At 38.5% G+C, this 26694-nt stretch overlaps 1 protein-coding gene across 7 annotated transcripts in view; it reads right to left on the reverse strand.

Annotated features, from left to right (window-relative positions):
• Nucleotides 1–26694, reverse strand: part of COL25A1 (collagen type XXV alpha 1 chain) — a 429310-nt gene that overhangs the window by 22753 nt on the left and 379863 nt on the right. For 5 of the 7 annotated variants that reach the window (XM_054030957.1, XM_054030956.1, XM_054030953.1 and 2 more), the window contains 12 exons: nt 26417–26461; nt 24976–25053; nt 21962–21985; nt 20397–20441; nt 17418–17462; nt 17042–17122; nt 14747–14809; nt 12189–12239; nt 11838–11864; nt 8110–8190; nt 6428–6463; nt 5156–5209 (listed from right to left, as the gene is read on the reverse strand). In XM_054030957.1, the coding sequence (XP_053886932.1) occupies nt 5156–5209; nt 6428–6463; nt 8110–8190; nt 11838–11864; nt 12189–12239; nt 14747–14809; nt 17042–17122; nt 17418–17462; nt 20397–20441; nt 21962–21985; nt 24976–25053; nt 26417–26461 (630 nt within the window). The remainder of the gene's footprint in view (nt 1–5155; nt 5210–6427; nt 6464–8109; nt 8191–11837; nt 11865–12188; nt 12240–14746; nt 14810–17041; nt 17123–17417; nt 17463–20396; nt 20442–21961; nt 21986–24975; nt 25054–26416; nt 26462–26694) is intronic. The other 2 variants (XM_054030959.1, XM_054030955.1) reach the window with 2 other exon arrangements.

Raw genomic sequence — 26694 nt, forward strand, 5'->3', positions numbered from 1 at the left:
TGCCAGAAGAAGCTAAGAGATTTGCTAACCTACTTATATAACTGCTACAAAGTTCTCTGATCCATATTTGAGATACATCAAGACTAGTTAATGTCCTTTTGATCTAGACCATATGTAGTCCTCTCAAAATAGGCCAGTATCATTGTTAAACATATGGTAGACATAAAAATACTGGCAAAGGGTTTGGAAAATCAGTTCAGGGAAGTCATCCCATCTATTATACACAAGGATCGGACTGGATATGTATCCTACAGATTTTCTACCTCCAATGTGAAGCACCTGTGGAAAGGTGTTTGGAACATGGCTCATGCCATCAGTGGCTATGGATTAGGATGAATTAAGGATGGGGGGAAGACTTTTGGGATTGCTGCCCCAAACACTGAAATAAATACTTGCTTCAGAGAAACAGATATTCACAGTCTAGTTTTAAGAAACTGTTAATCTTTTATTTTCAGAATCTTGCCAGTGCAAATATAACAATTTGTCATTCTTCAGTGTTGTTTCCTGCCATTTTAGATCCAGTGTCCTGAATTACATTGTCTGTGTTGTGCTGAAGTACTGTATTTGCAGGAACAACACTATATTTGGTTTCTCCCTAGAACCTGCACACAAACTAGATGAAGATCTCATGAGGCCACCCCACTGAGAAGAGTTTTAAATAAATAAATGTGTTGTCAGAAACACTAACGTATTTTGAATGTATTTAGTGACAGAAGTTTTAGGCAAGCCACTTGTTTGAGGTCCTGAAAAGAGCTGAGTTCAGAAACAAAACTTTGCCACACAGGTGAGAATCCCTTGGAATTCCTATTTCATTAAGTGTGAATCTTTCAAAACCTTTTAAACTAATAAGAGACTGGAGAAGCAGTCTTGTTTGACAACATTATCACTGACATTTACATTAGCTATTGGATGATTAGCAATAGGGAAATATACAAAATACAAATACTACAAGATGTTTGATTGTCTAGAGGGAAAATAGAGTTTTACTGGCAAACAGACAATGTAAATTAGATGTTGTTAGGTCTTTCAGCCAGCCTTTATACCTATTATTAAACAATCAACTCCATTTTTTGGTTAGAAAAATCATGTAGTAATATAAGCAGAGATGCTCCTGCAGTTCCTGGTGAAATGGAAATGCTGATATTTTCAGTGGACTAATAAAAATTTGAATGTATGGAGCACCTTTCATACCAGAATATCAAAGTGTTTTACAAATTTTAATTCATTGTCATATCTCTTTTACAAAAAGAAGCATTACATACAAATATAGCATTGTGCACAAAGTATCATCCTGAAATGCTGCCCATGGTCATCTGAGAGTATTACATTCCCATGTAACAGATAATAATCATTTGCAACGCTTATAAAACATCTTACATTTTTAAAGCACTATTCTCACAATAACCATGTAGGGTAGTTAGGCAATTATCATCATCCCAGTTTTACAGAAGGAGGAACTGAGACAAAAAGCATCAAATTCAGCTCTGAATTAAGTAGGTGCAACTCTGACTGGAGTCAATAGGAGTTGTATTCTCTTATACCAGAATTGAATTGGGCCAAGAGAAGTTAAATGACTTGACCAAGGTCATGCAGTGAATAAGGTTTCCTGTCTCAGAATCCCCTGAACCAGTTCTTTAGACCACACTGCCTCCCTCTAAATAGGAGTATTCAGTGTTTGAGATTCTAGTGACATAGTTAAACTTGAAAAAATTCAGATCCGGACAGTGTTCCTTCTGCCACATGCCAAGGAATAGTAAATGTTATTAGATCAAGTGAATCCATCGCTGCCCAAAATTCTGCATATACAAAAATGAATCCATATAGTTAAGGAACTAATATATTTTAATTTGATTTTTCCTTGATCCCTGAAACACTTAAGGAGTCCTAAATCTGCACTCAACTACAGTGTCTTTTAAAAAGCGAGATTAGCTTTCCAAATTATAAGCATAATATGTGGATTTACAATTTACTTTGTATTTGCAACTGACCCTTCAACATTTCACCTTGAGACATCTGTGTACCCTTCCAACTTAACACTAGCTTCTGTTCCTGAATCAAAGATTTTGTTGTCATCATGGACAAAATTTGATCCTGTATCATGATATCCAGCAGCCATACTATGGGCTATTATTTTGAAATGTAAAGGTTGAGGTCCAAGGGCAAAAATGTTTGTGCTCCAGCTTTTGCATACAGAAGCTCAATAAGTGCATGTGCAAACTGTAATGACGCACGAAAATAGCTGACAGTGCATTTATTATTTATTTCAATTTAAATAGTTGAAAAAGACATTTTTACACAAGTTTAGGCACCCTGACACATAACAAATGCCACAGCAATACCCCAGCAGCATTAAATTATTATTCGGGCAGGATCTCTGCTAGCCTGCCTTTTACAAAAAAACTCCTTTCCACACTCCATCATTTAATTGATTTATTATGAGTTTCATTTGTTATTTATATTACTGTAGTGGATAGGAGCCCTAATCATGGACCAGGACCCCACTGTATTGGGAACTTTACAAACAGAACAAAAAACCATGGTTTATAATTTACATTTTAATCTTTTCTTTTTCAAAAAATGTCTGGAGTGGTTACAGAATTCCTGGTCCTCCACAGTTACCAGAGAAGACCAGGATGTGTCGCAGCAAGGAGCTTAATAAACATAGGAACTACTTTAGTTGCTGCTTAATGCATGGCTCTTCATGTTTATGTCCTTACAATACACAGAGATGTGTATCTTTCAAAGAAGACTTGAGTAATGTAATACCCTACAAAAAATAAGCTATGGCCCTCAAGACCATTAAACCAAACTTAGTGGCAACATTAGCTACTGTACCTGTTTTGGACTACAGTACATGTCTACATCTTATATCTCACCACATATTTTTGCAAAAATGAATCCTCAAGTCATGCAGATCTGTCTCGGATGAGCCGCTGTTAAAGCTAATTGGATCCATGCCATATAGCAATGACTTCAGTATGGCAGGTCTGAAGTAGTGTTACCACAGCTGTTTGTTAGAAATCCAAACAGACATAATTCTGGGTTTGCGACTCCTAGGAGGTTTTAGTCAGTATCAAGTATCATCTTTTGTTTTGTTGTGCAAGTTTAAAGTGGCATTAAGTTGACAGGCTCATAGTTAAAACGCCAGGCCCCCATCTTATTTAGATTGAAATCGATAGCAAATTTCCTATGGATTTTCAATGGATGCAGGCTCAGTTCCTAGCTTCTACCCTAAAAAATAGTGATAATTAAATGCTTCCCAGATTTTGAGGAGACCCCTCAGCTCCTCTAAGAACAAGAAATGTGAAAATCCCTGTTCCTCAACTGGATGACTCAGCAGTCAAATATGGAGCACTGAGTTTTTTGATATTGTGCATGTACACAATCAAATCACACTGTCTTCTGCTTTCTCAGTTTTCTCCATCATTCTAGGCACACAAGACAACGAAACTGACCAAAATCCTGTTCTATGAACACTCAGAATGCAGGAGTCTTACTAGTTTCTTCCTGAGCTGTGATTGCAAAATACCCATTGCCCTGGATTCCTCTTTGTTAGTGAACAACAGAAGCAGCTCCTACAAGCTAAGGAGATGAATGTGTGGTCAGCATTATTTGAAAATTTCACTCCACCCCCCCCCCCTTTCATACAGCTCCTGTGGCTGCAGAGATTCACAGATAAAATGTTGAGATATATAAAATGTCTAAAAAAACCCAAGTGGGTGAAATGACAAGTAACTCCTGATATGAATACTGAATTTGTTTTGTTCCAATTCCAGACTTCTTATCAGTAGTTATTGTTTGTAATGCGGTCAGTGATGTAGTACGGCAAGAAGAAATGGTCACTCATCCCGTGCAGTAACTGTAGTTCTTTGAGATGTCTCTCCCCAGGGGTGCTCCACTTTAGGTGCGCTAGAGATTTCTCATAGCAGCGTCCGTCTGGCCCGTGCCATTGCTTTATACTGCGTGGGCAAACCACCCTCAGTTCCTTCTCTGCTGTGAAGACTTATAACAGAGAACTCCAAAGCAGCGGGGAAGGAAGGCAGGTTGTGGAGCACCCATAGGGACACACATCTTGAAGAACTACAGTTACTGCACAGGGTGAGTAACCAATTCTTCTTCAAGTAGTGTCCCTACAGGTGCTCCACACTAGGTGACTACCAAGCAATTCCTGCTAAGGCGGAGGGGGTTTCAGCGTTGAGTCCAGTATGGAAGAAAGTATAGCCAAGCTGAACACAGTATCAGAAGTGGAGTCGTGAGTTATTTCCTAGCATTCAGCGAGTGTATGTATAGAAGCCAAAGTAGTGGCCTTACATATTCCAATAATGGGTACGTTTTTGAGAAGTGCCGTAGAGGTGGAAATGGACCTCGTAGAGTGAGTATGTATGTATGTCCAAAGGTGCTTGAATATTACAAGATTCGTAGCAAGAATTAATGCAGTCAGATATTCACTTAGAAAGTCTTTGATTAGAGACTGCAGACCCTTTCAATCTATCTGCGAGCAAGACAATCAATTTGGGGGTCTTTCTGAAGGGTTTAATCCTATCCAGACAGAAGGCCAGGGACAGTGATTGGTGAGCAAACGGCCAGGTGCATCAGATAAGGAAACCATGTTTGTCTGGGCCAGGTTGCAACTATTAGGATGACTCTGGATTTGTCCTTCTTTATTTTGAGCAGTCACTCCCACTCCCCGAATGTTCCTCTGTGCCCCTCAACGGGGGGTGTGCCCCACAGATTGGAGACCTCTGTTTTAGATCATACCCTCAGCGATGCACATTGTCAATATCTTTGACTTGTTGTAACTGACTGAAACACAGTAAACAATTCTCCTGCTGCTGCACAAGGACTAGCATACAGCTCCCTTCCTCTCATCTTTGTGAGCGCGGCAGGGCTAACAGGAATGAAAATCAATAAAAACTTATTAGAATAACTAAATTAAGCAGAATAGGCTCAGAGAGTAGATCATATGAGTAAGTAGGTGCTATTTTTACAGTTTTCAGATTAAAAATGCACTTTAAACTACATTAGGAAGTCTGACCCTTAAACTCAGGAGGTACTATTCTGCTCAGTAACATTTGTGTGTGTCATTAGTTTTAGAACAACATTTTGCCATGATGTTCTCTTCATAAGGAGAAACATCTGAATAATGTGTACTTACTCTGTCTCCTTTAGGACCTGCTGGGCCATGTGGACCGAGTGGGCCATCCATACCCTAAAAAATTAAACAAACAAGTAGTGAAAAACAAATGCCCTGAAATCTGTTAGCAGTTCTTAACTGCAGGTTTATTCTAGTCAGGAACTGCCTTAGGATCAGTTCAGCTCCCATTGGCTAAAAATATAGGCTGAGATTGTCAAATCTTAATTATGCTGTGAATTGGGCATCCAAATTCACTAGGTGGTTTGAAAATCCCATCTATAAACTATTAGCTGTGATGTATGTAGCTCACCTTTCATCTAATTGGTTTGTAATTTATTGCTTTAAGTCAACAGATTTATAGAGGTTTGAAAATGTAGAGTGAATTTCTGTCACAAGGAGTTAAAGGGTTAAACAAGGAAGTGTATACTAAGAATTGTGTTGATTAAATATAAGAGGCCATAATGATGAATGACAGGCTTAAGAAGGCCTTTAAATACACAGCTATGTTCCTTCACTTTTCCCCTTCCTCCTTCATCATTATAAATGCCACAACAGTTAACATTTGTAAATGTCAGAAGGCTCAAGATCGACTTGTAGCAGTTTTGCACCACTCTCACAGACTCTGTATTATCTGGTCTCATGAAGCTAGTACAAAACTCATCAGGGCTTCAGATTATATAGGGAAGCCTAATCTTACCAAGTAGAACAAGCACTAGTGAAACCATTACTTTTTTGACTTTTTTGTTATTGTTGCTTTCTAAGCTCAGAATTGATGTTCCAAGCATTGCATGGTTTCCATTGCTGAAGTCAGAGGGAAAAGTACAAATAAAAGACAGGAAAAGGAAGATATACAGCATGCTTCATTCAAATGGCAGTTCTCCTTACATGGGATTTGAAATCTAGTCTCAGTGACAAAGCTACAATTTCCAAGGCCAATGTAAATCCAAGATGGACATAAAGCTCAGAAAGAAGATGAATATACTTAGATACACTGAGCCATGTCCCATTTTAACAGATTTTCCTGTACAGCTATATAAACAAGGCCAGCTCCAACCAAAATTTCACCCCATAATGAATTTTTTAAGATTCAGAGCCCCATCTACAGAGCACGGCACTACCTGTCCCCCACTGCTAACCTATACCAAGACTTTCTTCAGATTCAGCATCATGTAAGTTGCCTGATAAATTCTGCCTCATTCCATGTAAGACACATGTATAAACTAGGCAAATAGGACCACTGTGAAACACATAGACTCAGTAGCAAAGCATGACACAGGAATGCAAGGGACTCACCCGGGGTCCTGGCTTTCCGTCTAAGCCAGATGCTCCCTGTATGATTAGGTGGAAGCATGGATGATGGGTATAACATGAATGACAAGAATGTGAGATTAGTAAGTGGTGTTGATGAATAAACATAACTTAAACACAGAATATAAGCTGTTACGGGGTTCTGGAATGAGGATCACATTATTACAATATGTTAGTTAAAAAATTACATACAACATTAAGAGCCGGATTCTGATCTCAGTTACACTGGTTTTACATTGATGTAACACCACAGACCTGATGGAATTACTTCTGATTTACACCAGCATACCTGAGATTAGAATGAGGCCCTAGATATATTAGTATTACAAACATCAGACATTATGGTGTTTCTTGTGCTTTAATATACAAATAATTTATAAATTAACTAGCAAGTTGTCTAATGTGAATAAAATACTGACAATACTGACTACTCCACTTTGCAATGAAATTAAAATATATATTTTAACATCGATAAGAAGTGTTTAAGCTGAAGAAAATTGTGTTACATCACCAACAAAATCTTGGCCCCCATTACAATGGTTTGATTCATTTTCAAGAGCCCAGGAGACAATGTTTCCTGTTTTTACCAGCAAATTACAATTGTAGTGCATGTTCATGAACAATGAATCTAATTCCAGGCTGGAAGTGTATATAATGCATTGCAGGTTGGGCTATTCGGTTTAACATCCTTGGGGACTGGCTGACCCCTGGTGGATTTTATGTGAATAACATAAGATTGTTGCACTGGAAACTATTTGCTGGATTATCAAAGAATCTGGTCAACTTGAAAATGGTTAGTTTCACTGAGAGAAACTAAAATCTTTTTGGTAAAGGTGACACTCCTCAGAGTCTCTCTGCAAATCTTTAAAAACTTTTGACCAGATTTTTTCTGATCATTGCAAGACCCACACAACAACAGGGGAAACAAATTGACTATAAAGTGGAAAACAATTAAATTGACTTTTCACAAAGTGCTGTCAAATGCACAAAGGAAACACACTAAAATATATTTTTCTTCTAATCACTTTCAGCTCTGGTGTCTCTTGGGACAAAATTTTCAAATGGAAATGTGATTTTTAAGTCAATTGTGTCCTTTTAAGATCAATCTATGCCAAGTACCTATAATGAAAACTGTTCTGAACAGTACAAGGCAAAAGTTAAAATATCTATATATATAGATATCCAGCATCCCTGGCTGAATGGAGAATGTTTTAACATTCTAGAAGCCAATTCCCAAGGTCTTCACTCAAATTTTATTCAGTCCTGACTCAGGCAAACCTCCCACTTTAGTAGCAATTCTTCAATGAAATATCACTGAGGATACATCGAAATTAAAACACAACGTGTTTGATAAAACCACGTTTTTAAAACAAACACCACACAACATTGAAATCACAACATGATTAATGTAATGGGGCTGACAGCATCCTCGTGAGGCTATTAACACTGTCCACTGACACATGACAAAAAGAAACTGACAGCACTGTGTGTTACAGGATGTGACTTTGGACAATGGTACAGACTCTGGGTACAACAAAACAAGACTGATGTTCTGCTCCAACATGATAGAGGTTTATAAATGCTGTTGAGTAAACCAGAGTTGTTGGTTGAAAGAAGAGAGAAAAGTCTGTGATTTGCACTGAAATTGAATAGTTTTTTTTACTTACTGGAAGACCAAGGGGCCCTCTGTCACCCTTTTGACCTGGTTCACCCTTCAATCCTTTAAGACCATTTAACCCTGGTTCACCCTAAATGTAAAAGTATAAATGCCAATTTTTTGGTGCTACAATGGGTATTTAAGCTGGGACAGAAGAGAGCCAGTCTTAGATGTAGCTGCAAATTCCAGTTCAACACAACAGTAAGGTCTTTTCAGCGTAAGGTACTAATTCAGCATTCACAGATCATTGGCAATTTACTTGGAGATATTGTATTGACCTGTCCTAAAATATACAATAGACAATGATTGGTCATTTTAAATACAATTGTGTGTTGAAATAATACAATAAACTCTGCTGTGTAAGACTTTCTTGAATCACTTCTAAATAATTATTGAAGTATTTGTCTGATGTGGGGTCAATTGTAATTTTCCTGCCTCTTTTGAGTATCCTGTATGCCCACACGTTTCTGTTGTAGGCTGATAATTCAAACTAAAGAAAAACCTTAGACAAGAATATTAGAGACTGCATTTTGTTCAGATTAGTGATAACTGCAGTGAGATCTGCAGAAAAGTGCAATTTGTGTGGAAGTATATTCTCTTCTAATGACAAACTGGAATTTGCAACACAGTCTTATGTAAAGATACTTTAAACCTTTAAGCACACATAGTTAAACGGGAAATTAAGAGGAGCAGTGTGTTGTACTGGGACAATGCATTTTTGGGGCCCATCCTTCACTGATCTCACAAAAAAGGTATTTATAGTAAAACAAAAGATATTGTGGAAAGATTGTGATTCTGATGTTACATAGACATCGCTGTATTAAAAATTGTGAAGTGAATAATGGTGGACCTAAGTGCGTGTGAAGCCATCTTCACACCATGTAAAACTACCACAGCATGGTGGCTCTATAGACAACTCAGGGTGCTAACAATACCTGCTTCCAGTGAGAAATGGAAATGCATAGGATTTTCTCTATGCCGAAGACTGTTCCCTCTGCCCTCTTCCCAAGGTTTCTCTTTGCCACACAAAACCCCAAACAAACCGTAAAAGAATTTAATCTATGCTTCTGCTTTCAGTGACGTCTCCTTTGTACCCTGCCTAAAAACAGGAGCCATTTCTCTATTCTTCCTCCATTTGAGTCAATGGATATGTCTGCTACGGAGCTGGAAATTGTAATTTCCAGCTTGAGTAGACATATCTGGGCTATGCCCCTTTCCTGACATTTTGGAAGCAGAAATCCCACAAAAACATGACTCTCAGGTCAAAAGTCTGAAGTAAGACAGGTCTGATGCTAATATGGAATAGAACTAGGGCTGTCAATTAATCACAGTTAACTCACGTGATTAACTTAAAAAAATTAATTGCAATTAAAAAAATTAATCACAATTAATCACAGTTTTAATTGCACTGTTAAACAATAGAATACCAATTAAAATTTATTAAATATTTTGGATATTCTTCTACATTTTCATATATATTGTATTCTGTGTTGTAATTGAAATCAAAGTGTATATTATGTTTTATTATAAATATAAGCACGGTAAAAATGATAAAAGAAATTGTATTTCTCAACCCATCTCATACAAGTACTGTAGTGCAATTGCTTTGTCATGAAAGTGAAATTTACAAAAGTAGATTTTTTTTGTTACATAATTGCACTTGAAAACAAAACAATGTAAAACTTCAGAGCCTACAAGACCACTCAATCCTACAATGCTTCGGCCACCATTCCAGAGGACATGCTTCCATGCTGATGACGCTCGTTAAAAAAATAATGTGTTAATTAAATTTGTGACTGAACTCCTTGGGGGAGAATTGCATTTTCCCTGCTCTGTTTTACTCACATTCTGCCATATATTTCATGTTATAGCAGTCTCAGATGATGACCCAGAATGTTGTTCGTTTTAAGGCCACTTTCACTGCGGATTTGACAAAATGCAAAGAAGGTACTAATGTGAGATTTCTAAAGATAGCTACAGCACTCAACCCAAGGTTTAAGAATCTGAAGTGCCTTCCAAAATCTGAAAGGGATGAGGTGTGGAGCATGCTTTCAGAAGTCTTAAAAGAGCAACACTCCCATGTGGAAACTACAGAACCCAAACCACCAAAAAAGAAAATTAACCTTCTGCTGGTAGTATCCAACTCAGATAATGAAAATGACCATGCATTGGTCTGCACTGCTCTGGATTGTTATTGAGCAGAACTCATCATCAGCATGGATGCATGTCCCTTGGAATGGTGGTTTAAGGATGAAGAGACATATGAATCTTTAGCACATCTGGTACATAAATATCTTGTGACGCCGGCTACAACAGTGCCACAAGAACACCTGTTCTCACTTTCAGGTGACATTGTAAACAAAAAGTGAGCAGCATTATCTCCTGCAAATGTAAACAAACTTATTTGTCTGAGCGATTGGCTGAACAAGAAGTAGGACTGAGTGGACTTGAAAGCAATAAAATTTTACATTGTTTTGTTTTTGAATGCAGTTTTTTGTACATAATTCTACATTTGTAAGTTCAACTTTCATGATAAGGAGATTGCACTACAGTACTTGTATTAGATGAATTGAAAAATACTATTTCTTTTGTTTTTTCACAGTGCAAATATTTGTAATAAAAAATAAATAGGAAGTGAGTACTGTACACTTTGTATTCTGTGTTATAATTGAAATAAAAATATTTGAAAATGTAGAAAACATCCAAAATATTTAAATAAATGGTATTCTATTATTGTTTAACAGTGCGATTAATCGCATGATTAATCATGATTAATTTTTTAATTGCCCGACAGCCCTAAATAGAACTGATTTCAGAAGATCATTCCTAACCCAAGCCTCTAATGCCAGGCAAAGTTTGACATAGTATAGCTGTGGCTCAAACCTTTAAAAAGGGATATTTCTGTCTCATCCCCCATACCTAAAAAACAAAATAATCCTTTTTTAGAAAGCTGAATATGAAAAGAGAAGTGTAATGATTAAAATGGTTGTTACAGGATTCATCATGCTTGAGTGTGATACTGAATTTTTAAATTAATGTGTTAATTTAATTAAAATACAAATTAAACCCTGGTTTCTTTTAACCTTTCCAAAATCATCCATGTTTTCAGGAAACTGGCTGTCGTCTAAGACTTTTGCAGGGCTTCTGTGGTGTGTGTCATGCGCACATGCTATGCTAGGGATGAGGGAGTGTTTCCAGCAGCACTAAGATATATACTGAAGCTGGGGTGGGACTCCTGGTGGGGATTGTGGGAAGTGAGGTGAACTTGTGTTGGAAGGCATAGGAGATGGGAGAGAGAGAGCAGAGCAAGAGGAAAAGAGGCATATCTGGAAACGAGTTTATTTGATTTCACCTCCTCCATGTACAACACACTCATCCTCTGTGTTCTAAAGTGTAATTTAAGGCAATTGCAAAGCACTAATTAGAATAGCATGAAACTCTCACCAGCAAACAGGAGGCTGGGTAATTTTAATACCAGTTCACAGTCATCATTATAAAAATCTAGTCCAATTTATGCTCATGTGAAATACACACAAGCAATGATCATAAATCAATACAATTCAAAAATATCCTTTAACTTTTACTTTAAGTATCTGCCTAAAGGCTTAAGAGTATCAGAAATATTTAACAAATAAATGAGACAAAGGACACAACATAGATGCATGCTTCACTATGGTTAACAAAGAACAGAGCATGGCACATTACAGATTTAAAGAATACAGGCAATTATTCATTTACCTTTGGGCCAGGCAGTCCATGGGGTCCCTGAAAATAAAGATTCCATCTTTAATGAAGAAAATAAAGGCTTGTTGCCTTTTCTAGATACAAGTTGCACCGACAGTTTTGTTTTCACAAAATAAATTGTGAGTGCCAATATAAGTAGTTGCACCTCTAAGTACCTCATTGGGGGAACAAAACAGGGAAACACATTTATACCCACAATTAATTTCCCCACTTCCCAAGAACTTTGGGTTAGGATCAAATACAGATCCAAAATCCATGGCTTGGGCCCATCTCTAGTAGTCATGTTCTCTCATAGCACTTTTATTAAGCAAGCATTACAATTGGGAGTGGGAAAGAAAGACTTACCATAGGGCCTGGTGACCCATGCGGCCCTGGTGGTCCTGGGGGTCCTATGATCTACATATAGAAAATGATGTTATTAGCTCATGTAGTGAAAGGAATCTCCCTTGTAAATACAGGAAGTCAGACTCTTTCTCTCCAGCTCTCTGCTAATATCATTTGTCACCATTCAGATGAAGAATACTGCAGAGTGCTGCAGTTGCTGGAGAGCACTTTAAAAAGTAACAACATAACTTGCACATATAGATGGCATCTTTATCTTGGTACTTGGAGTGCTTCTCAAACTTGGCTATTATTCTCACTTAATGGACGGGGTATCTGAGGCACACAGAGAAAAAAATTACATGCCCAAGGTCATACTTCATGTCAAATGCAGAGCTACAAACAGAATACAGGGTCTCCTGACTCCCAGTCCTCCACTCAAACCATTAGATAACTTTAAAACATTAGCTAGTAGTGAATTTCTTCAAATCCTGTCTGAGTAGGGATGCTGTTGGCTCTTATTTTCTGGTACGTATTCCCTGCTGTACTTGCAATCTATATTCTACAGGAATAGCGAGGGATGCTGTGATGCCATTCCCTGGTTCCTTTCCAATCCTGATCAACGGAAATAAAACTAAACAATTTACCTTAAGTCTTGGGATATGTCTAGATTGCCCTCTTCCTCCCTTTTTATTTGATTTAGCCCAACAAGCACTACGTGCACAAATATTCAGGCTTAATCCCAATGATGAAGTCATTACAACAGGTAATCAGGTTATTCAGCTTTCAGCATGTGCTCATTATATGCTGGTTTACTTTACTGATCCCACCAAATCCAGAAGGAAGAATTTCGTTCTGGTATTTATAATGCTTAACACCACTTCTCACACTGGGCTCAATGCAAAATAGCTCTGAATTGGGAGTTATGATAGCAGTACTGAGCTACCAGCAGGGCTGCTGAGCAGCATAGCTCGTTCTAGAGATTAACATACAGCACTAATGACTTTTCTAGCCAATCCTCTGAGGTTAAGTGTGGTGTCAACAAAGCAGGTTTTAAAATGCAAAATAGGATGAAGCGAGAAGGGTTGATAATGGATGTTGGGAATTACCTGGGAGTGGAGAGGAGTGGTGATGCCTCCAATGGGAGAAGAAAATGAGGACGATTACCATGCCTGTTTTCTCTAGGGGACAAGCCTTTTACAAAAACTCTGCTAGGAAATTCAGCAAGTATGTGCCGAGATCTTTGAGTTTCACACACACATAATGTTGGAAAGTAATGAATTGATTTTCCCTTCAGAGCTAGATTGAGACATTTGTGCTCTGTAGTGAGAAGTGGGATCTTGAAATGCCAGGACAGGGAGCCAGCAACTCTTGAATTCTTATCCTAGCTCTAACATGGAGTGCCTGTCGTCTTCGGCAAGATGCTTAACCTCTTTCCTTCAGTTCCATGATCTATAACAGGGGTAGGCAACCTATGGCACACGTACTGAAGGCAGCACGCGAGTTGATTTTCGGTGGCACTCACACTGCCCGGGTCCTGGCCATTGGTCTGGGAGATTCTGCATTTTAATGTAATTTTAAATGAAGCTTCTTAAACATTTAAAAAAACCTTATTTACTTTACATACAACAATAGTTTAGTTATATATTATAGACTTATAGAAAGAGACCTTCTAAAAATGTTAAATGTATTACTGGCACACAAAACCTTAAATTAGAGTGAATAAATGAAGACTCAGCACACCACTTCTGAAAGGTTGCCAACCCCTGATCTATAATACTGAGCTAATGGTACTTACCTATATCACAAGAGCCTTGCGTGAGGTTTTTATTTATGTTTGCAAAATGTTTTGAAGAGCCACATACATGTCTGATAATGCAAACACTTACTCATGTGAGTAATCCTGAACATTTCCATGGGACTATTCACATCAGTAAAGATGCACCCATACATATATATTTCCAAGATCAGGTCTGAAGTCGTTAAGGACCGGATATAATGCTCAACCAATGAAGGGAGTCCTTCATTTGACTGTAGTAGGCTTTGGATTGGGGCCTACCATCATTATAGCCCTTTGGAGATCTGCTTCTCATCTGTCCCTCTGAGATTCTCACTGTACAAGGCTGACAGATAAACAGATTGCTGAGACAGGAAATTCCCATCAATCTCATCTCTCTGTCTTACCGCTCTATGATTCAACACAAGAAGGATGGTTCCTATTCTCAGGGAAGCCAATGGGAGTTTTGTCAATGACTTATGTAGGAGGTCTGGATTCTTATATAGCTTTTAAAACATAGTAAAACATATACAAACTAAGTTAGTAAACTAGTGACCTGCTTTCCAGAAGTCTGTATAGACCGGTGATTCTCAAATTATTGTCCATCAGTGGTTTCCCCTGCCCACCCTGGTTGATCACAGAGTGAAACATTTAAAAAACCCAAAATTAGGAAATGGTGGGAGTTGGTAGAAGGGGTCATCCATGAAGGTTCCTCTTTCTCTCATATGAAGTGTCCCTCAGAATGAAAAGGTGGAGAATCACTGCTACAATAATGAGCACATCACAACAGCATGGAAAGACTTACAGAAGGACCTTGAGGACCAGGCAAACCACCATCTCCTTTTTCTCCTTTCATACCATTGGCTCCCTACAAAATCATTATAAAAAGTTATTAAACAATTTCTGTCTTATTAACAACTGAATTCACTTTAGAGAAAAGAACATTTTTGTAATTAAATATTTATGCTTTTCATAATAAAAGTTTTGCTTATAATGGAATTATATCTCTAACTGTCATGACTTTCATACTTGACACCATGAAACACACATACTTGACAATTACAAATATTAATTTTAACATGCATGGTTAAAAATATAGATAGAGCAGACAGCAAGGAGTTTATTAAAAGCTCTTTCTATTGTAATCATACTGATTTCATTATAAATTGTGCATGTGAGTGTGTGTGTGTATATACACACTCACACTATGTATACATGTATCTATTAGGGCTGTTGATTAATTGCAGTTAACTAACGCGATTAACTCAAAAAAATTAATCACGATTAAAAAAATGAATTGCGATTAATCGCAGTTTTAATTGCACTGTTAAAAAAAAGAATACCAATCAAAATTTATTAAATACTTTAGATGTTTTTCTACATTTTCATATATATTGTATTCTGCGTTGTAACTGAAATCAAAGTATATATTATTTTTTATTACAAATATTTGCACTGTAAAAATCAGAAAAGAAATAGCATTTTTCAATTCACCTCATACAAGTACTGTAGTGCAATCTCTTTGTCGTGAAAGCAAAACTTACAAATGTAGATTTTTTTTGTTACATAACTGCACTCAAAAACAAAACAATGTAAAACTTCAGAGCCTACAGGTCCACTCAGTCCTACTTCTTGTTCAGCCAATCGCTAAGACAAACTAGTTTGTTTACATTTACAGTAGATAATACTGCTCTCTTCTTATTTAAAATGTCACCAGAAAGTGAGAACAGGCATTTTCATGGCACTTTTGTAGCTGGTATTGCAAGGTATTTACATGCTAGATATGCTAAACAATCGTGTGGTCCTTCATGCTTCGGCCACCATTCCAGAGGACATGCTTCCATGCTGATGACGCTCATTAAAAAAATAATGCATTAATTAAATTTGTCACTGAACTCCTTGGGGGAGAACTGTATGTCTCTAGCTCTGTTTTACCCACATTCTGCCATATATTTTATGTTATAGCAGTCTCGGATGATGACCCAGCACATGTTCATTTTAAGAACACTTTCACTGTAGATTTCGCAAAACGCAAAGAAGGTACCAATGTGAGATTTCTAACTGACCCAGGTTTAAGAATCTGAAGTTCCTTCCATAATCTGATCAGTACAGGGTTTGGAGCATGCTTTCAGAAGTCTTAAAAGAGCAACACTCCAATGCGGAAAGTACAAAACCCTAACCACCAAAAAAGAAAATCAACCTTTTGCTGGTGGCATCTGACTCAGATAATGAAAATAAACATGCGTCGGTTCACACTGCTTTGGATTGTTACTGAGCAGAACCAGTCATCAGCATGGACGCATATCCCTTGGAATGGTGGTTGAAGGATGAAGGGACACATGAATCTTTGGTGCATCTGGCACATAAATATCTTGCGACACCAGCTACAACAGTGCCATGGCAACCCCTGTTCTGACTTTCAGGTGACACTGTAAACAAGAAGAGGGCAGCATTATTCTATTATTGTTTAACAGTATGATTAACTGTGCGATTAATCGCGATTAATTTTTTTAATCACTTGACAGCCCTAATATCAATATGTATATATATATATATATATATATACATACACACAACACACCCACAAATATACATAGCATATATTATATTGATATTATATAGATATAAAATCCTTCTATAAATACAAAAAATAGACTTTTCATAAGTGTTTATGAAATTTCTCTCCTTCAAAAATATGAGTCAGCCACTGAGATTCCAGGTATCAAGATATCTCTCTTTCTTGTGTAATCAAGCAGCTAATTTCTCCTGAATGTTACCACATTTATTTTTGTTAAAGCATTGCTGTGATTGCTGACTCTTACAGTGGACAAATAAATTTGTTCAGCATACCAGTTAATCTACATCTTTCCAAAGTGAGATTTTATTTGTCCATAAATAGAATGAAAAGTTCTGGCAAACAACCTTTTGGTCTATCATTCATGTCTCCTCCTAGATTAGAAATGGAACAACTAATACTTGCATTTCATGTTTTCTGCTACTTCTGAAACTTGCAAACACTTAAGCATGATCAAATGTGAAATATATCATTTAAAACCCCAAATTAGCTTTCAGCTAAATTAAATTTATTTTGCATACTTACTGGTAAGCCTGGGAGTCCAATTCCTCCCTTTTCTCCTGGCATGCCAGACTCACCCACGTCCCCCTTTGAGCCTTTAGGACCCTGAAAAATCATATCTTTGTCATGAAAATGACTTGTACAATGCTCACACATCAATAAAATCCGAGATTTGTTCAAGGATAAACTGACAAAACAGAATGACTTTTTGCCTCTGATAGATATAAATTTATTATCACATCACTGCATAGTATGTGATCACATAATGTGTCACGTATGGCCATGTCATGTGATTATGAATTCTAAGCCCACCCCTTCCATAACGTACAATGACATTATTTCTAAAAAAAGCCATAATTGTTCATAGGGTCTGGCCCTTGGTGATGTACTCATGGTGTACCTGCTCCCCTTCAGCTCCTGGAGTTCCTTGGGATCCTGGTTCACCCTGTAAAACATAAGGTGGAATTGTGTTATCTTCCCTTATTACACCAATCATTGGTGAGATTATGTTGTGCTAAGTAAATTATGTTGGTCAGTTACACCCTCAACCCCACACCTTAGCTGTGCACAACATCACAATGAATGACGTAGACGCATATTACACTGCAGAGAATAGGAGAGAGACATGTCATCTTGTTAAACATGTTGTGGAAGTTTATCTGCTACAGTATCTACGTACGCAGAATATTTACAATGGGTCCTGTCAGCAGGGCAGATACACTGCCATCTAGATTGCGTAAGGCCCAGAAAGGGGTATAAATTGACTGCACATTGGCTGACTTACACAGGAGAAAAACGCCACCATCCTCCCAAAAAACATCCACTCTGCACCATTAAAGTCAAATGGGAGTTTGTCATTGACATCAATGAACATAAGATTAAGCCTATGGTCAGTGGTTTAGGATGCTCAGCAATGTTGCTGACAGCCTGGGTGAATAAATATGGACCACTCAGACCTTTAAATTTTCTTGCCTGGCTAATTTGATTATGTCAGTCAACCAGGGAAGAGCCTCCCTGCTCCACTAGAACGTGGAAGGATGCCCTGATTCCTGAATGTCATTCCCAAGAGAGGAGATGACATATAGGGGAGTAGGGTGGGGCCTTTGGTTCCAACCTCTGTAAGGCTGAATTCTGCTTTACCTTGGCTATTTCTGAGGAGGAAAGTATCCTCTTCGACAAGGGGATGACCTTCTGCATCTGTAACCCCAGAGTTTCAGAAACCTACCCCTGACTGGGAGCTGCAGAGCCTCTGTAGGCTACACAGATCCTACTGAAATGTCTTTCTATGCCTTCACATATACTGTCCCTCACCAGTTTGTGAAAAACAGAAAAAAAGACAGTATTTTCTCACAAATGCTTGCACTGACTCACTCACATCTATACTGGCATTTGGTGAAAAACCTTTAAATTCAAGAACAATTTTTGATAAACCAAAAATGATGCATTTTCTCATGATATCATGGGATGTGATGCATCATAAATTTAAAACAAATGGCATTGTTTCCAGTGTGGGCTGCACAAGAGAGTACTTGCTCTTCACGAGAACTCATAATCACTAAGAGAGAGTTTGCTGCTACGCAAACAGGATTTCTTGGAGGATACATTATATGAACTATGATAATTATCTCTTAATTAATCAGTTAGCTATCCTGCATCAGCTTAGGGAGGATCCATTGTTCACTCAACATATCTTGCTTTAAAAAAACCTCTTTGTAAGTGTAAGCAATTCATGATTTATTATGTATGTTTATGATCGTATAAACAGAGCCCCATTTGGAAAATGCATAGCATACAGCTCCTATATGCTACACTTAAATGTGTGCATCATTATACAGAAAATAAAGAGACTATTATATATATATTAGAACTTAACCAGATTTTGAATTGCAATTAATAAATGTTATCTAATAAGACATCTTTTATATGAAAAATATGTGTAGACAAACAGACAGCTGGACTCTGTTCTATTTTGTGTGGGTTTACTGGAGTGGAAGAGGGAACTTCCTCCACCCTTGCATATCCTTGCAAATACAAGGCAGAATATGGTCTTAGTTGTCTTGAATGCCATATATGGTGATGGCTTGATGGTGCTCCACAGCACCAAAGAGATGGGACCAGTTGGCTTGGGGTTGTAGCCAGTCTCCTGGCGCCCTGTGCACATATTGATCTTGGTGGCAAGTCAGGGGAGTAGAATATGCTGTTCCTTTTTGGAGCAGCAGTATAGCGTGCTGTAGGATGCAGTGTTTTTCTCTTTCTGGTGCATATATATGATATAAAAGCAGGGCCGCCCAGAGGATTCAGGGGGCCTGGGGCAAAGTGGGGGAGGTGCGGCGCTTGTACTCACCCGGCGGCGGTCTGGGTCTTTGGTGGCATTTCAGTGGCGGGGGGCCCTTCAGTCGCTCTGCATCTTCAGCAGCACTGAAGGGCCCCCCGCTGCCAAAGATCTAGACCGCCGCCGGGCCAGGGCTCGCGGGGCCCCTGCGGGGCCCCACTTGCCCCCCCCTCTGGGCGGCCCTATATAAAAGCTGCATTAATCTGTCCCCATATTTTGGCAAGCACTTCCATGAACAGCCCCCAGTGCCAGCCAAGAGTGTGAACAATCTGGATGTTGCTATGGGCATGGGAGCCATTGTCTGGTGAAGTAGCTACTTCAAAAAATATGTGGATCACCCTCCCTGACCACTAGGCCAAACCTTGGGACCCTCCTCCACAGCAGAAAGCCTACTGAGCAACCTCAATGCAGATTTGGGAGGGAACACCAGCACTGCACCACATCGGCTGAGGATGGGTGATGTTCTTTTGGGCATTCATGCACAACACCCAACCAAAACTGTACATATATTGAAATAAACATTTTATACTAATTAAGATGCATATCATGACATAAGTCCCATCATGTAATATTTCAAGTGTAGATGCTCTTCTATACAGTATATTGTATATATAAATGAACCACATATGTAAGCAAATAAAATACAGAAAATAGGACTGTACATATAACATTTTTTGGTTCACTGGCAATTTTGAAAAATTTGAAAAAATCATTTTGGGTTAAATAAAACATTTTGTTTCATTTTTGAGCATTTTTTTCCATTTAAAAGATTAAATGAAATTTTGAGAGGAAAAGTAATTTGAATTAAAAAATTGAAGCATTTCATTTAGAAAATCTCAATGAAACATTTAATTTTTTATAGAATTTTGTTTAGTTTCTTTTCTGACCAAAACAATTTGGTAAAATCAACAGGAATTTGCAAAATGTTTCGGTGTCATCCAATCTACATTTTTCACCAGAAAAAAGTTTCAGGCAAAAAATTTCACCCAGCTCTGCTAGCGAATTCCTAGACTTTTAAAAGAAGATGTGTCAACTAAGAAAGATCACCTTTGGGCCTTGTGCTCCTTGAGGTCCGGGTGGCCCTGGTGGACCCTAGACACAGAAACAGATAAATCTGTTAGCTTTGAACTATCTAAGTTCTTGCAGAACATATCGGATATACATAAGTGTAAACTTCACCATTGTTAATAACACAACCAGTCTTTCTAAGAAAAGTTTATATTAACACAGGGAAGAACCAACACCAGCTACAAACAGGTTGTTAATTTATGACAACTCTCAACAGACAATATGGAGTCACAAAATTCTGTGTTAAAATAACATTGCAAGGTTATAGTTTTGAACTGATGAAGGGGCTGCTGCTCCCCCCATTGATGGCAATGGCAAAGCTTCCATTGATTTCAGTGGGAACAAGACTGAATCCCAAAGTACGAAAAATGTAAAGCTGGCATCAGAGCCTACTGAAGTCAATGGGCAAACTCCAACTGACGGCAATGGACCTGGGATCAGGCCCTTAGTGCCTATTGCTAGAAGGTACTGACCATCTCCCGAAAGTTGCTGAGAGTCTTTGAGCATGTTCAGTGCTTTGTGGGATGAGGTCATGAATCACTAACTCATCCCCTTTTGTCTAGCAACTATAGCAGAAACAGCCTATAAGATTGCTTACTGTTCTGAACGTTGCACAATGGGGGGATGCATTAAAAACAAACAAATTCCATCACTGTTATAAACAACATTTACAAAGATGGCAAAAGCAGACCTAATGAAAACGTTCGAGATAAACAATTAAACAAAAAAGGGAATAAATTAATTTGATCAAATCTGCAGCTCCTTTGGAGCCTAATTCTGCAAAATTCTAAATGCGTCCTAGGACACGCTGAGTCCCCTAAGTTTCCAGTGACATCAACCTCTGGCCCAATATGTATAAACCTCCAGTGGGAGTCAGTGAGAGTGCAGGGCACAGAAAATACTCAGCACTGCAGGATGTGAGCTGTAGGTACTGGAAAAATTTCAGAATTTCATATAACAAGTTCTTTTAACAGTGTTTGATAAGAAAGAGAAGGAGAAATCCCCACACTAAATCCCTCTCATATATTCCTGCTTATAAACTGAAATAGGCTACTTCTTGGGTGGGGGGGGGGAACGTGAACTCCTATGTAAAGTTTTCACCCAATATGATTTAAAATAACTGAACTGTCTACCCTGAAAAATAAGGCTGACAACAGAAAGTGACCTGGTGCCCAAACCTGCACTTCTTGCACACTCAGAACACCCTTTTAAATTAATGAGAGATTTGAGAACAGAGCAAATGAAGGATCTGGCCTTCTGGCAGGTAGTGCATAGTGACAGCAGTACTAAGAACCTTACGTATCTAATTTGTGTCCTACTTATATCAATGGAGTTTTGTCATTATTCGATAGGAAAAGAATCGGGCCCTAGTTTTCAACAATATGTTCATCGTAAGAAAAAAATTAGCGAATAGACATACATGATGATGAACAGGGTCAACATCAGATGAATGAAGATACATCCTAAATCGGCAGAATTATGAACATGCAACTACACAGAATAAAATAGCTACAAATCACAATAAGTCATGCAGTAGGAATTACCGTGACAGTTAGGGTGGTAATCCTCTGTTGGCAAAATATATTAACAAAAGACAACATTATCAGATGTGAATACTGAAATAAAATATTTCACTTGTTTAATAATGAACTTCACAGAATCTGTGCTGCGTCTGGGAGATCTGTATCTAAGAGAGCTGAAGTTAAAAGTACACAGTCATCAAGGCCCAATCCTGCACTGGTATCAGTGGTTTACCCCCATTAACTTACATGGGAGTTTTATATAAGTGAAGACTAAAGGCTCTGGCTATAAAATTTTCAGGGCCAAATAAGATGTACCTTAACAACATAGAATTTGATGGGGGGAAACTTTTGGCTCCTATATGCATCTATATATGAATCTTCCGCACCTCTCCTGTTCTAAGAGCTGATATTTTGCCAATATTTTGAGGTCTCTGCTGGTTCTGTGTCATTAACAAATACAATTCCCAGAGCTGTGATGCTAGTAGTAATAACAGTACACAAACCAAGTTGCTGATCCACAATATCAGCCATGTTAACTTCAGCTCCATTTAAAACATTTGGAGGAGGGGCAGATCAGTATTTTCATAATGGAAAAAGGCAAAATAGTTAGGTAATTTTTTGTGTTTCAAAGAAGATAGAGCAAATAAAAAGTAGTGAAAATTCTCAAAAGGCAATACAAAATTACTTGGTTGTATTCAGGGCCGGCTCTAGCTTTTTTGCCACCCAAAGCAAAAAAAAAAAAAAAAAAGGGCGGCCGGACTGCCGAAGCAAAAAAAAACCAAAACCAAACAAACAAAATGGCAGCCGCAGGGAGCGCGTGGAGGGCGGCCAAGGCGGCTCACAGAGGGGTGAAGGGCGGCGCCCGCCTGCTCCGCCCGTGGGCAGCCAGGCACTGCAGCCCACTCGCAGCCAGGTGAGAGGGGCTCCCCGTTCCAGCCTTGGGGTGCCTCTCCCGGTTGGGCAGGCGGAGTCCCGGGGGGCTGCAGGAGGTGCTGGCTCAGCCACTCCTTTAAAGGCTGCTCTGCCGGGCCGGGCTCAGAACGGCGCGGGAGTGGAGGCCGGTGCAGGCGGCGGGGAGTGGCACGTCCGGGGAGCCCGGCGGCACGGTGAGCGGCGGGGATTGCTAGTTCCTGCCCCCCGGGCCAGGGTCCATGCCCCTGCAGGGCTTGGCTGGGACTGGCGGAGCCCCAAAAAAGCACACACACAAAAAAAGAATCACGGCAGGGCGGCGGGAATGTGCCGCCCTTACAATGTGCCGCCCCAGGCACGTGCTTTCTCATCTGGTGCCTGGAGCCGGCCCTGGTTGTATTGTTTAAACATAGTCAGGGCTGAATTGTGCTTAGCTTACTCACACAGGCTTTTTCATTGACAGCAATGTAACCACTTGCACAAATAAGGCAGGCAGTATTTAGTCATGAAAATATTTTTACTATGTGCCCACAAAGATGCTTATACATCTAATACATCTATCTAAATATAAGATTTAGTCTTATTCAGTTTAATAGGCATATAATCATACACTGTTTTATAGAGAATTGCACAATAAAGAACATTATTTTATAAAACTAGAATCATATCAATACAAGCTAACTTTGGAACTGAAATCTCTAGCAGATGGCATTTTATATGGTGGTGCATTTGCAGTCACCCTATATATGGAAGTATTTAAAGATTTTTAAAATAGAAGAAAAATTCAATTCTGCTAATTTACAGGACAAATAACTAAATTAATTATACCAAATGCAGTAATGTACAGTTTTCACATTCATTTCTAGCTATATATTTAATTTAATATTCAGTGTTCATTTCTAACTATATATTTAAAATTTTAATACATAAAGCACCTGCAGTTCCTCCAAAGGTAAAATTTCCACTTCAGTTATTCACTTTTGCCTCTGTGAGGAGTCGGAGCAGACCCAAAGAGAGATTCACTTATGTATTTTGTATCTGGTTCTCTAAGTCAAAGATATATAAACTGCAGGGTTCTTGCTTGAACTGTGGTGATAATTTCTATATCACTGTTTCTGTGTTGATGGACTAAGATGTGTGATTCTCCAGTGACACATGAAATGGAATAGGAGGCATGAACTCGAGCAACTGTAAATTGGTCTTAGTCCTCCTGGCTGCTTTATGATGTCTTCCCAAATTGTATAAACATTCAGACAGAGGCACTGGATCCTGTGAACTCTGTCAACTTCTACTTACATTCTGAGAGGTACTGAGCACCCACTGAATACTGAAAATTCCTATTAACTTCAATAGGAGTTGCAAGTCCCAGAACCTCCAAGAATTTGGCACAATGAAAATTGCAGGTGAGTGCTTGCCATCTCATAGGACTGAATTGGTAGTTAGTTAGCAAGACCACCAAATACTGTTCTCATAGGCTTGCAAGTCACCCTGGTACACTTGGCTTTCATGTGAACATTCATTCACCCTTTTTGTAAAATATTTATTTTTCTAGGGCTGAGTAAATAAGGCCGCCAATGCTAGTCTATTTAATATATTTACTGCTAAGGATCCTAATTCAAGATGCTGATTGAATCCACAGCTTGCTAATGGAGTCAAGTGAGTTGGTTTCCAAACCTCAAAAGTTTCTGCTCTTTACATTTTGTGGAAAGAGTAAGAGGAGGAGGAGAAGAAAAAGAAAAGGACAAAGACAAAGAAAGACGGTCAATATTATTCTACTTGAACTGAAAAGCAGACACTTCTGTGGGATCTGTGTAAGTGGTTTATTAGATGAATTTAGCACTAACAGCTGTGGAGCCAGCAATAAATCAGTTCTGTCCTCATCTGATGATGTCAATACAGTCCAGGGGATATATACACCTAATTCCCTCACCATTGTATCAAGTTTGTCTAACTCCAAAAAGAAAATCTAGCTTCCAAGCACAGGAGATTCCTAATTAATATTTCTAGCAAATCTTTAAGATACTATGGTGGAGTAATTTCATGTCCTATGCAAAAGAAAAATATAATTATGCCAAAGAGCTGTTCTTCCTGTATTGATTCATTTGAGCTTCTTTATGCTCACATACCTGCAGAGCTTCATGGATATTGCCATTGTAGTCAATTATCTCTGTTGCACCTTGATCTCCCTTTTGTCCAGGCGGGCCCTGTAACATATCCCCCAAACACTATATTATTTGAATCAAGCACACAACTCTTAGTGACTGATTGTTCTATCCTAGTCTCTCTTAGTCTGTCTGAGACTGTTTTATTCTATAGTCAGCATTTGTTTGAGAGATCTCCCTGAGCTGAAAAGTTCAGGGTTGTTAAGATCCAGATTTTGATTGGCCCATGATAGAGATGAGAACCAGAAGCAAAGTTTAGATCTGAATCTTGTGTCTCCATTTGGGCCCCATAATTCATTAGTTTCTTTCTCATATTTTTATATTTTAATTAAAGAGGTTTTCAGAGGCATGAAATGCATTCTATCTATGAAAAGAAATATTGACCCAAGCCTCTTTCACACTGCAGCTGAGACTTTGCTAGCAACAATACTGTTTAAACACAATTATCGCAAGCATATTTTCTGTATGGTTTCCATGGCCTAGTGTAGAGATGGGTTGTTTTCTGACACTTGCTCTATTTATTCATTCACATTTGTTCCCTGAACTTTTTTCTAGATCTCGGTACAGTATATTTTATCACTTTATAGCATTTTCAATAAATCACAGTCTGCAAAAGTTAGTCTAAAACCAAAGGTTGTTTTAAGAGGAACAAACATTTAAAAAAAGATAAATGTGAATGAGTAAATCATAACACAGTGAATCGTGCTCCAACAGATAACACTGATACATAAACCATTTAGATAAACCACTGAAAGAAGGTGCTGTGTCAGGCCTACTCTCTTGGATCATTCAAGTAAAAAACCAGACCCTGCTTATGAAATTTTGCAAACCTCAAACAACATCTTCCAATCCAGAATCCCCCTATCCTCTCAGTCAGCTTCCCAATCTACTCTCTCCCTTCCTTAGAGAAAGCCTGGGGGAAGGGGATCTTCCAGATGGGTGGAATCCTGACAATTTAGGATTTTATAGGATAGATCCATACCAACACTTAAAACTTCACCTGAAAATCAAGTGACTGCTATAGCAGGGCAAATATTAGTCACACAGCATTGAAGGATGACTAATCTTCTATGTAGTGTTGTTGTGGCTGTGTCGATTCCAGGATACTAGAGAGACAAGGTGGGTGAGCTCACACAAAACTCAAAAGCGTGTCTCTCTCACCAACAGAAGTTGGTCCAGTAAAAGATATTACTAATCTTCTAGGCATCTAGAGTATGATTTATAACATAGCTTTCCTTGTTGACACTGAACTGCAGTTAGAAACCCTCTTCATGACACAACTATGTTAGCAACAATTATGTTTAACCCTGGCTCGTGCTAACTCGCTTTCAACTGTAGTTGTTGACTTGGCCTACAAGTAACAATTGAGATTTCCATTGGACAGGTTAAAATAAAGTACACTTACCCTAGGACCTATTGCTCCTGAATCACCTTTGTCTCCAGTATCACCCTATGGAAAAGTAATATTTGTAAGCAAAAAAAGATAAACAATTTGTTCAACAGTTTCAATATTTTTATTACCCTCTAAGTCGAGCATATACTTTATTTTTAAAAACAAAATAAAAAAACTTGACATGGGTTTAAAAGCAAATAGAATATGGGTTTTAGTTACATAGGGATAATTCCACTGAAGTCAATGGAGTGTGAGGATTGAGACTGTTGCAACTGAGAACAGAGTTTGGC

This window comes from Malaclemys terrapin, chromosome 5 (assembly GCF_027887155.1).
Source record: "Malaclemys terrapin pileata isolate rMalTer1 chromosome 5, rMalTer1.hap1, whole genome shotgun sequence".
In the NCBI taxonomy this organism is placed as follows: Eukaryota; Metazoa; Chordata; order Testudines; family Emydidae; genus Malaclemys; species Malaclemys terrapin.